Source organism: Panthera onca, chromosome A1 (assembly GCF_046562875.1).
Source record: "Panthera onca isolate mPanOnc1 chromosome A1, mPanOnc1 haplotype 2, whole genome shotgun sequence".
Taxonomy (NCBI): domain Eukaryota; kingdom Metazoa; phylum Chordata; class Mammalia; order Carnivora; family Felidae; genus Panthera; species Panthera onca.
Window position 1 is genome coordinate 27021915 of NC_138339.1, and position 12876 is coordinate 27034790.

A 12876-nucleotide genomic window follows, 5' to 3' on the forward strand; every position below is an offset into this window, starting at 1 on the left:
TTTCTTTTCTGTGCCTCTGGATAGACTTCCCCTCTGGTAAGTCTCTGAATGTCTACATGCTACCTATGCTTTCAGGACCGAATAATGCTATGTCTCCATCATGAATTCTTCTTGGATTTCTGCCAGAAGTAGTCTCTTTCTCCTTTTCAGTGACACTTGATTGAACCTACTATCTACTTCCAGCACTTATCATTCTAAAACATAGCTCACTAATGATCCAATCCAAGTTCTATGTCATGTATGGTCTCTAAGTCATACTTTGAGTACAGAAGCCTCTTAAACATTCAATGAATGAATAAGTTAATCTTATTTTAGAATAGTGCCTGGGTGGCTCAGTTGGTTAAGTGTCCAACTCGATTTCAGCCCAGGTCATCATCTCACGATTTGTGGGTTCAAGCCCCGCATCAGGCTCTACACTGACAGTGCAGAACCTGCTTAGGATTCTCTCTCTGTTCCTCTCCTATTAACTCTCTTTCTCTCTCTCAAAAATAAATAGAAACACTAAAAAATTAAAAAAAATAATCCTTCTCAATCTTTTATTTCTTTTGCAATACACTTATGAGCAATAACAACCTTCCCATCAGGATCAATTATTTACTCAAAAACGGAGGAAGAAATATAAAAAAAGCTGCTGTCATAGAAGAGGAGGAACTCTCTGTCCTTTAAGAAAGTTCCAGACAGTCTACGTATGCCTTCTTATCTCCACCTCACTGCCTCTGAGATTAGGTATTGTGTCTGCTATTGCAGTGCAGCATAATGGGGTTAAATAGCCTGGGGTTTGAATTCTGCTTTACTTTGTATTTTAGTTAGATTATTTTGAACAAGTTACCTTAGCTTTTGTGTGTGTGTGTGTATGTGTGTATGTGTGTGTGTGTGTGTGTGTGTGTGAAATGAGCATGACAGTTCTTAACTCACATGATGGGAACACTGAGTGAGATAATGCACATATTTAGTAGAGTAGCTAACACAGGGTAAGAGCTCAGTAAATGACAGCATTTCTGGATTATTGTGAATAATAATCAACAAGTATTTATACAATACCATGTGCTCAACATCATTTTCAGGAAGAAGAGAGTACAAAAAAAGGGCAACCGATGCCGTGTCTCCTAGAAGCTTATAATCTTGCTGAGGAGAAAAAAAATATCATCTGTATAATAAATGAGATAAAATTTAAGAGCAATTATGTATCCCTGACTGTAAATACCACGAGAGTTTAAAGAAGGGCGAGAACAGTGGAAATAAGACTGATTGGAAAGAATTCATGGAAGAATTGTCTTGGATAATGTTCTTAAAGAATGCATGGAAGTGGCTTCTCAAAGCAATGGCAGAAAGCATGCCAAGTAAGCAGCCTAGATGAAATCACATTCTAAAGGCACAGGAAAGTAGGACATCTGCCTAAAGTGCCCAACTGATAGTGGGAGAGCCAAGATTTAAACCCTCATCTGCCTTAATCCACAGCCTGAGCCCTCATCCACTGTGTTATATTGCCTGACCATGCAATCTAGGGGGACAGAAACCTCAAGCCTTGGCATCTGGTTCATTTCTGGTTGCAGTTGTACTTCTCATGAAGTTCTTCTTGAACAACCATGAGGTTTTCTATACCTCCTTCCCCTCCTTTCTTAATGTGGTTTGGGTAGACTTCTGTTCCTTGAACATAAAAGAGCTTTGACCAAGGCAGTTCATAATCATTGACTCCATGTTGAAGGTTCTAAGAATTGTCCATGATATTAGATTGGTTTTCTATTCATGATGATGGAGTGATACTCTATGACTTAGCACCTCTCCAGTTCGTACCATCCAACAAACATCACTAAGAGCCTTTTACAAACCCAGCTGTCTTCTCACTAGGTATCTGACCAACATCAAGGATCCAGTCTCAATGTCCACTAGTCATGCTCTGACCTGAATCTGTGACCATGTTTCCATTGTCATTGTTTTCAATAAACTTAAGCAAACCAGCTACTGAGATCAAACATGGTCACTCACCTGAGGAGACTTTATGACAAATTATGGTCTCTAAGATGGGGGTTAGAGCCATTTTCCCCATTAAGCCAAGTTAGAGATTCATCCTATAGTCCCTCAACAAAGATGTCCCTTTCTGACAACCACAGATCACCAACCATCCAACCAAGAGGCTACAGATGAGTGGTTGCTGAAAACAGAGCACTGACAATAGGTCCCAGAGCAAATTGCCTGCATTTCCTCATCTTTACAATGGAAATCACAATGAAGATTTTCTGTAAAAATAAAGTACTCCATTCCTGGTTTTGATTTTTTGAAGTCACAGAAATTTGCATTTAAACAAAAGCAACTTCAGGGTACCTGGATGACTCAGTCAGTTGAGAGTCCAACTCTTGATTTTGGCTCAGGTCAGGATCTCATGGTTTGTGAGTTTGAGACCCATATTGGGCTCCTCACTGACTATGTACAGCCTGTTTGGGATTCTCTTTCTCTCCCTCTCTCTCTGTCCTTCCCACACACTCTCTCTTAAAATAAATAAATAAACTTAAAAAATTTAAATAAAAGCAACTTTTATCAAAGAGTAAGATTTAAGAAAAATTTTATCCAAATTCCTCAAATATATACTTTTATGTGTGGTAAACGATAAAGATACCATAATAACTACTATAATATATACCATTTACTGACAGTTTAATGTAGTAGGTATTGCATTAATGTCTTTATTTATATTAACTTAATCCTTAGGAGAAATTTGTTACATATATTTATTAAATTTATGCATATATACATACAGTAATATAATTATTAATAAAAAAGGAGAAGTAATATTTGGAACTGAGATAATGAGGACACTGTAATCACATTTATAATTAGTCTTTTAAAAAGTGTGACTCTTACCCTTCAATACAGAATGAAATTCTAGGCAAAAGAAGCTTAATATATTTTTTACTTACCAGAGGCATCATATGTACACTTCTTAAAAATTTTACTTGGGGGGGCGCCTGGGTAACTCAGTCGGTTAAGCGTCCGACTTTGGCTCGGGTCATGATCTAACAGTTTGTGAGTTTGAGCCCCATGTCGGGCCCTGTGCTGACAGCTCGGAGCCTGGAACCTGCTTCGGATTCTGTGTCTCCCTCTCTCTCTGCCCCACCCCCACTTGCACCCTGTCTCTGTTTCTCAAAAATGAATAAACATTTAAAAAAATTAAAAAAAAATTTACTTGGGAACTAGTATACCAAGAAATAATGAAGTTAAGAATGTAATATATGTTTGGAAAACAAGGGAATTTAAATGTAATTCATATATAGTATCATTATACAAATTTAAAATTTGAAAGGGTTAAGTACTTTAATTAAAAAATTGAAAGCTGCTTTGTGAAATAACTTCTATGGAGCCTTTAACAGGCTAATATGGAAGTCTATGGTTATAAAATCCTTATCTAAAACATTAAAAATAATTATCTTAAAAAATGTACTATTTTATTAGTTACTTAAGGGAAAAAAATTATTTTTATAAAATTAAGCATTCATTATGATTGGAAAAGAGCTACAATCTTATTAGCAAAATTGAGTATAAGTAATCTCTCAGTGATAGAGTGATGTTATCTAGAAGGATTTAATTGCATAATCTCCTAGGACCTTTCACATAGATGATACTTTTGAAAATGTGCTTATTTCTCCAAATGATGGAATCAGCTTACTTATCCAAGTGCTAGTAAGAACCCAGTGTCTCACCAAAATAAAACAAAACAGAACCAGTTTTCTTCCACCCTCTAAGAATCTTCTGGTTCCCTTTTGTCTTTAGGAACCCATTTTATTTCCCTTAAGAGTCTTGGGGGTCACTGACATCGTGCTATCCAAGACTGGTCTCGGCACTCCCGGAAGGAAGGGAAATATTTTTGGTTAGACTTACTCAGGGTTGTTGCAGAGCCTCTCTGCACTCTGGGCTCCAGCCCCACAGGTCCTAGAACAGTGGGACCAGGGTGACCAGCGGCCCCAGCCTCCAGCAATGCTCTCTGGTTTCTTCCCCACTGTGATACATTTGCCAGCCATACACCACTAAAAAGGGAAGAGACAGGACAGGCATACATCACAAAAGTTCCCATTGCGAGCTGAGCCAAGAACCCCAGAAGTCGAAACCCAATTCTCCCTGAGCAAGCAGGCTTCCTGTGGTCACACATCATATGGAGAACAAAGAGCTCACAAAAAATTTCCCCAAGAATCTTGAGTTTTTGAATCAGAGAATGTCAGAAATTGAATGGAACTTTACGGTGTCCTATTGTAGCTAGCCAATGCTACTCAATGTTACTCAAAGTGCATGCCAGAATGTAAGTCCACACACCTCCTCCTTCACTGAGAAAGTCTTGTTATGAAAAGCAGCTCAGTATGCTTAGGAACACAGTTGCTTTGTAATGTAATTGATTGACCTTCTGCTGCAAGTCCCTTATCTTGTTACAGACCATAAACAAACATTTTGCAGACTGACACTGTGGTTAACACTTCTCCATGTCCTCTATGGGTATTTAGTGTTCACAGCAGAGAACTCATACTCTTGCAAAAATCCACTCATTGTCAAAAACAAAAACAAAGACACTAGTTGAAGTGCTTTCTAATATCAAGAACAATTTTTGCTTTCCTGTAACTCGATTATTTCCAGTTCTAGCATTTCAAGTGGCTCAGAAAAAATTCCGTCCTCTCTCTTCAAGGCAATCCTTCAACAACTATCAGTTTAGGAAGGTGAACATACAAAAAAGAAACAAAAGAAAATGCGATTTGGTTGTTAGATGATTTGGGCATATTTTATCTGCTGCCCCCTTTTCCTCATTATTTCTGGTCACTGTGTGTTGTGACCAAGTTCTATAATTTCAGTGATGGGTCTGATGCCACTCAAGCTGCATAAAGATACCCAGTAAATGCCTAAATCTTGGGCTCACAACAAACACAACTGATTTTGGTGAGCAGCACATATTACCCTGTTCTCAAGCAGTCTGGAAGATTTCTAGCATCTGAATTCTTGGGTGTCTGGCTTTCCTGCTTAGTTAAATGGGAAGAACTCCAAGAAATGCAGTCAAATGAGATGATGAAAATGAAGAAAACCAGTGGCCCAAATCCAGCATCTTTGGAAGGAAGAAGCCACTGGCTTGCCTTCTCAATTTTAAAATGGTGGGGGGGGGGGGGGCGGATTCCAAATGAAGGCTGATCATAAGCTCAGCAGATGTTATTGACCACAAATTCCACCGAAGTTCATCAGGGAAATTTGGGATGGATGTTTTGCAAGTGAAGTGTAGAACTGGGTCTCAGCCCTCTCTCCTCCATCGTCTCCAGTGAAGGCTCAAAAGACATCATGGAAATAAGATCCTTTCCTCTGGCTAGTCTGACTGTGTGACCTCCATTCACCCAGACAGCTGCTCTCCAGGGCCCTCTCCCTACTCCTCCCAAGAACCCACCACCCTCCCACCTTCCTTCCTCAGTCTGCCAATCACCTTCTTCTCACCACATCGTGTCCCATCTGCAGCAGCGTCCAGCTTAGAGCGACAAAAGCCTTTCACTGAGCACCACAGAGTCTGGCAGACATTCTGGAAAACAAATGTGAAACTGTACTTTTTGCATTTTCAAAACTTGCACAAAAGCATTTCTGCAATGATGGTGAACTATACACTCAAGTCACCCACAAACTTAAAATAGTGCTACTGTTGTTAGTGAGGAAGAGTGATAAAAAGTGATCATTCGAGAACTCTCAATTCAAACTTAATTCGGATTTTGTCATCATTCACAAACACTGGTACGGTCTACTAAGTGATAAGAAAACAGGAGATAAAACACATTTCCTAAGAGTTGAGACTAATTTCTATAGGGGTGACACAGTCTCACTGACCTCAGGCAGAGTAACTGGTGACATTGGCCATGAAAGGCCAGCGCAAACTATGAATGAAGGAATCTGATAACAAACAGCTGGTGGTTATAACTTGAGCCTGCTCACTGAAAGCAATGGAAACTATTCCACCTACAAACCTAAGCTTATTTACTTATTACTCAGAGTAGCCAGCTTGTTTTATCCTCCAGGGAGTGAAATGAGTCTCCTCCTGGAGGAGGAAGAAGGGAAGGTTGAAAGATTCTTACATGCCATCAGAAATGGCTCTACTGCTCCTATCCAACTTTTAGCCTTTCTTCTATCCACTGGTCATCCATAATTCCATCTACTTAATTTTGCTCTAGAGTCACTGTGTTTTAAAATAAGATTTCAAGTATTTTTTTTTAACAATTTTAGAACATTCTCAATCGTTCTCTCTCTAAACTTTGCCTTTCCTTAATTACCACTATTCTCTCCTTCTGGAACTCTTGTCAGTGATGAGCCTTCCCATTCTGTCCTTTGTGTCTTAACTTCACTTTTATATTTTTTAACTCTCAATTTTCTTACATATGAAAGCTGAGAAAGTCTGGATTTCTATCAGGAAAAGACTAGCTTCTCCATCACACAGCTCTGAAAATACTTAAGTGACATGGGAAGTAGTTTTTTCAGCTCTAATTTCCAAATCTGCTGTTTAACCCAAACACGGAATTTAAAATCAATGATCATATTTTTCATTTCTAGAAGTTGTAATTATTTTTCATGTCTACCTTACAATTATCTTATAGTGTATTTTTCCTTTTCTCATATGTAGTTCTTCTTTACGTATTAATTTTATTATCCTTACCTGAAATACTTAACCATAGTTCTTGAGGGTTTATGATCTCTCCCCCACTTAGCTATAGATGGTTTTAAATTTTGAATTAGAAGCTGGTGAATTCATCTAATCAGAAGCTTTATCTATTGGATTTTTGTGCATCTTTAGCTGAACATTGGTTTCTCCAGGGCAGATTTTTAATCTTTGCTTCTACCAGGCATCCCATAGTTTTTTGAGATCAGAAATATGTTTATCTTATATTTTTTTGGCATGGGGGTTCTCCAGCCACACAAAAGTATACATTTGAACTCTGAATCCGTATGAGGCTGGCCTATGGTAAAGTATTTTCTAGTGAGATGGTTATCCACCAGCATCACTCCCCCCTCAAAACGCAAGCTGAGATAAGAGAAGCTTCTCTGCCATCTACCTTTGCTGGCGGTGGTTTCTTCTAGCCCCCTGTCTCATTGAGGCATAGCTCCTCCAGGCCCCCAGCTTCAGGAGGGGTCTCAGTTCCAGCTCCCTGCTCTGCTCCATGTGAAGACGTCATCATCTGTTGCCAATGGATGTTAAAATCAAGGCCCTTTGATTTTTCTCTGCATCAGCCTCAGTGTGCTTATCATTCCCTTTTAGTTTTTTCTCCCTGAGGATTTTTTTAAAGCTTTCTTATAAGTTCATTATGCATTCATAAAGAATGATGTGCTGGGTAAAGAGTACCCAAGAACTCCCTGTACTATTTTTCTAACTTTTTTTGAGTTGCAAGCTTTCAAGATAAAAAAAAAAAAAAGTTATAATAAAAGAGGATGAAGCTGTATTCTCTGGTATTTTAGGTGTTTGTTTTTTTTTTTTTTTTTTTTTAATTTAAAAGGATTAGGTTATCTTGGCTGCAATATGCAGGGATCTGAAGTCTTCATTCATTTATCTCAAGCCTTCACTCTATTATCCATTTATCTATGTCCTAGGCCCTGCTAAATGTGAGGAATGAAAGCTCCCTCAGAGAGCTTACGTAAAGTAGGGGAGGGTACAGACAACTAGAAAGCAGCTACAGGGGTGCCTGGGTGGCTCAGTTGGTTAAGCGCCTGACTTTGGCTCAGGTCATGATCTCATGGTTCCTGTGTTTGAACCCCATGTGGAGCTCTAACCTGACAGCTCAGAGCTGAGAGCTGCTTCCGATTCACTATCTCCCTCGCTCTCTGCCCTTCCCCCATTCATACTCTGTCTCTCTCTCAAAAATAAATAAACATTAAAAAAAATATTTTTAAGCAACTACAATATAGTCTAACAAAGTCTTTGTTCAAGAAAATACAGAATAAAATGTGAAATGATATTTAAGCTGATACCTAAAGGATGAATAGGAGGGGTGGTGCACAGGAACCAGAGCTCTGGAGGTGGTAGAGAACGCACAGCACTTTCAGGGAATGAGATTGTTTGGTATATGAATAAACACAGAGTATAAAACAGTAACTGACCAGAGATAGCCAGAGTGGTCTGTTTCTAGTAAACCACAGGATACCCTGAAAACTCCTTACCTTTGTAAAACATATAAAATTGTGGATAAAATATTTTAAATATTTTAAATGCATTCCTGAGTTGGCAAGAAAGTAAGAGATATCCTCAGAGGCTAAACATGTAGCAGAAACGTTGAGCATCTAGAGATACAAACCTGGCACTTAGATTATAATTTTAATGGTCACCTGAGTACTGGTGACAATGACCTGGGCCTGTGTAGCATGGGAAGTTGGACTGGAGACCTCAGAAAGACCATAACCCCAAAGGACTAGCTCTTGCGTGAAAGGATGGACTAAAAGAAACCTGGGGACACAGCCGAAAAATTTGTCTGTTTTGACCCTAACTCTAGAAGAAATAGTAAATGTTACCCCTGAGATTTTGTAACCACGACCCATGTAGTTGCATAACATCCAACCGATAATTTATTTTAACTAATCCCAAATCCTCTCTGGAAGAATATGAGCCTTAAGGAATAACCTGATATGAAGTTTCACAACCAAGAACTCACAATAAAACAAAAATCAAGAAAAGGAAATAATCTATAATAAGCAAGACATAGAAGAAATCCCAAATAGGAAAAATAGACCCACGTAGACTCTGGACATTGGAATTATCCAACATGAACTGCAAAATAAATGTCTCAAATATGATTAAAAAACAAAAGATCATATTGAAAGCCTGAATTAGAAACAAGAAACTATAACAGTTAGAGAAAACTTAGAAAAATAACCAACAGACTGTCACAAGTAAAAAAAAAAATACCATCAATGAAATTAAAATTTCAATAGAAAGGTTAAAAAGAGAAGTAGATGTGTCTGAAGAGAGAACTCGTGAGTCAAAAGAAAAAGAAATCACACAAACTGCAGAGACAAAAAATATGAAGGCAGGATCCCAAGATATGGAAGATTAGTGATTAAGACCAACACACATGCAACTGGAATTCTAGGTTAGAGAATAGAGAATCAAAACAATATTGTAAGAGATAAGGCCAAAGAACAAGAGATAGGATGATTCCTGAGGCCCCTTTGAAGCCATTTTAGAGAATTTAAACTTTATTGTAGGAAATGGGGAGACTGAAATATTTTATTGAGAGGAACACAATCCAACTTCCATTTATAAAGGTCATTTTGGCTGTATTTGGGGAGATGGATTAGAGTTGAGGGAGGTAGTTCAACTCCAGGAAAGGAGACCCATCAAAGACCTACTTCAGCCACCTAGGAATAGATGGATTTTTTTTAGAGATATTTAGGAAGTAGAATTGGCATAACTTGGTAACCATTTAGGAGTGAGGCGTGAGGGATTTCTGTCCCAACTTTCCCTTCTCTATTGAGTCTTGCCCATTCTGTTTAAGCACAGTTATTTACTTCCTCTTCAAAGGTCTTTTTACATGTCTCTTTTTGTGCTATCTCATTGTATTGAAATTGTTTTGTCTGCTTCCTCCACCAGAGCACAAGCTCCTTAAGGTGAGAGAGAATTTATTCCATTAATTTTTGAGGGCTTATTTTTTACCTTTTATTCACTAACAGCACAGAATCTGGGGACAGTTAAATGCGTCTTGCCTTGCCCATGTCTATGTGTTAACACTGGTAACTTCACACGACAAGGGATGCACTCAGAGAATAGGTAAGGTTCAGATCACAAAGGAATGCCACACATAGGAGCTGGGGCTTTATCCCATGGTCAATGAACCCTAACAGTGGAGCAGAGCCATGGTTAGTTCCATGTTTTTTTGAAATAACCTGAGCAACAATTTGAATGGAGGAGAGACTGGGTAGGAGGTAATTACAGTTGCAAGGAGAGAAGATGAGAGAGTGAATCAAAACAGTACAGTGGGAATGAAGACGACAGGACAAAGCCACAAACTCTTTAGGAGGTTAAATGTCAGGGCTTGATTTACTAGATGGATAATAAAAATAAAGGAAATGAATGAATTGGGATGAATCTAATTCCTACTTGGCATCTGGGGTTTCTCTACACCAGATGGGAAATTCAGGAAAGGGAACAACTTTAGGTTGCTACAGAGTCTGCAGGTGTACAATCTCCGTGATTCCTGAAAATCACTACAAAATTTTCTTCACCACCACCCACTTGCACAGGATTGCTATCTCCATAGAATACCAAGGAGGCTGGGTCAAGGAATGTAAATGACCCCCAACTTCACACCTTCTGCCTTACAAACACTTTGCCATGAACAGAAGGTTTCCATTTCTGTGTCTGGCTCTTCAGATTACCAAATAGTTCCCTGGCCCTTCCTTCAGCATGCTAGAGCCCTTAAACTCCATGCATAGCCACCAGATGCACAAAGATACCCAACACTTACTTCTACTTCCTGGCAGAAGGTGGCATTGGGGCCATACTGCAGCTGGCATTGATGATGAACATCATAGATCACTCCAGGAGCAATGACCTTGGACTTCAAGCCTTTCTTCTGGGGCATGTCATCGAGACAGAACCCCCAGCCTCGACTAAAATGAAAACAAGTTAACAGAAATGAGAACAGTTGCTTATGATCTCCTTCGTCTTTAGTCTTTCATTCAACAGAAACTTCCATCCCTGTAGTTTACTCTTTGTCCTTCAAGACAGCTTTATTTCCACAAGGCACAGAACCCTCTAGGCCCAAGATGGGAATGGCCTAAAAGGAACTGCAAATCACACCCCACACGATTACTTCAGGTATGGGCCAGGAAATACAAGCAGTAGAACAGTAGTAAATCATCAGAGGGATTTCCATGATCACTTATAACATAAGTCCTAGTTGTGCCGGCCAGTTTCCAGGGACTTAACACACACTCAGATCATAAAGAGTCACCGTGAGCAGAAGCAAGCAAGGGGATAGGATGTTCACCTGGCTGTGGCTGGAAGGCAGGACCCACCTACATCTCAGGGTCAGAAAGCAGAAGTGAAATCCACCCCTTCTGATGCCACCTGATACTATGACCTGTGAGAGGCACTGAGACTTTTCCAGGGCCCGGGCAAAAAACTCAGACTGACTTCCAGTTTAAGGAGACCCAAGTGCAGCTGTCCTGAAAGGCGCTGTCACTTACTCCAGGAAGCGGGTGATATACTCCTTGCTGCACTTGGACCACGTCAGTGGGGTGGGATTGTACTGGAGCTGGCGGGACATGATGTATGGGTGCCTGCCCACGGGCTCACAGTCATTTTCCTTCCCGTCATGCTGGATGCCGAAGCTGCAGGAGGGCACAAAGCACAAGAACATTAAGGAGGCTGGCATGAAATAGAAAACCACAGTTTCTCCAAGGTGAAAATAACCCACCGAGAGCCACTTTTGTACAGAATGCATGTGTTTACCAAGTGGGACTGTGAAGGTGGAGAGGGATATTTTGAGCACGTCTTGGCCTCAAATATGCAACCATGGGAACCATGCAGCCAATTCCAAAACTTCTCTTTGGCTAGAAGCTCCCAGTTTGGCTTTCTAGGAGTCTGGAGTCAGGAGGGTAAACCCTGCCTTCAGCAATCTTCTGCCTCCTGCTTTAGTAACCACAGCTCAAAACCCCCAAACCTTCATCCTCCCTTTTCATCATCATTTGAGGAAGAGCATGAAAGGGTAAGCTTATGGGAGACTTTGTCAAAGGCCACAAGCTGTGAGTGACTGGATTTCTTTCGAGTCTTGTCATGGGAGTTCTCCAGTATCTGAGACATCTGGGAGACTTCACAGCCCAGTGATTAGAGCAGGGTTTTTGAAGACAGATGATCTGGACTCGCATTCCAGTTCTGTCACTTCGTGATCTGGGAGTTACTGAAATGGGTTCAGCTTCAGTTTCCTCTCCTGGAAAGTGCAGAGGTCTTCACTGTGCTAGGGTCAGATCTGAATGGATGAGTCTGAAGACCACTTGGCAAGTGCCTGGCATATAATAAGGGCTCTGTGAATGACAGGAATCCCTTATTGTTGCTTTTATCCTTGTCTAGCTTATTTCCCTTTTCTAGATGAGGAAGCTCAGAGTATGAGACTTTTCGAAAGTCCCACAGCTAGTTAGTGGCAAGAGTAGGTCTGCAGCTCGCCCTGCTGTTGTAGTGTTCTTACCCAGGCCTTGCTCAGCCTGCTCCCTGGTCCTCCCACTGCCAGGGCTGACCAGGTAAAGCAGCCCTGAATGACCCAGAAGAGCTTGTCCAGCATGGCAGGGGTGCCTGGGTTGGAAGCAGACTCAGAAGTCCGTTTATAAGTTGAGTCCTCAGGATCAGCCCAATATGCCATCAGAGGTCCCCACAAGAACTCTGTCCACTGGGATCTGCTTACAACAGGCATACTTGCAACCCAGAGATGTTGGCTCAACTCTCCAAATCTGAACAGGGGAAAGTAGGACCTTTTACTCGGTGAGTGAAATTCAGCCCATCTGACAGGGAAGCTCATATGCAACTTTACTAAAATCTCCTGATCAACATTAGTGACTCTTACAGAAAACAGTCTCTGGGGGCTTTAGAGATTTCTTGTATTTTGCTTAATGCATTATGATGTTATCAACTTACTTACAGACTCCGATCACATTCCACATGAATACAAAATTCACAAAGGACTCAGAGAATTAATCTGCAAAACTCTTATCACCCAGCCACAAAGAATGCGATTCAATGAAAGCTTTCTTCCCAAGCAGGTCTTCCCTATGCTGTTGCAAATCCATTCTTATCTAGCTTGTGAAGTACTCCACAAGTTCACCTGCGGAATAATTAGTAAGAACCCTAAACTGCAAGCATGGTTCAAAAATATGCATGAATCATGGTTTTTCCAG

The 12876-nt window shown here is 40.3% G+C and overlaps 1 protein-coding gene across 1 annotated transcript in view; it reads right to left on the reverse strand.

The window, feature by feature from the left end:
- ADAMTS12 (ADAM metallopeptidase with thrombospondin type 1 motif 12) overlaps positions 1-12876 on the reverse strand; it is a 330050-nt gene that overhangs the window by 100876 nt on the left and 216298 nt on the right. Inside the window, exons 8-11 of the mRNA XM_078444728.2 lie at positions 11176-11319; positions 10452-10596; positions 5444-5536; positions 3874-4019 (exon numbers count right to left, since the gene is read on the reverse strand). Of these exons, the coding sequence (XP_078300854.2) occupies positions 3874-4019; positions 5444-5536; positions 10452-10596; positions 11176-11319 (528 nt within the window). The remainder of the gene's footprint in view (positions 1-3873; positions 4020-5443; positions 5537-10451; positions 10597-11175; positions 11320-12876) is intronic.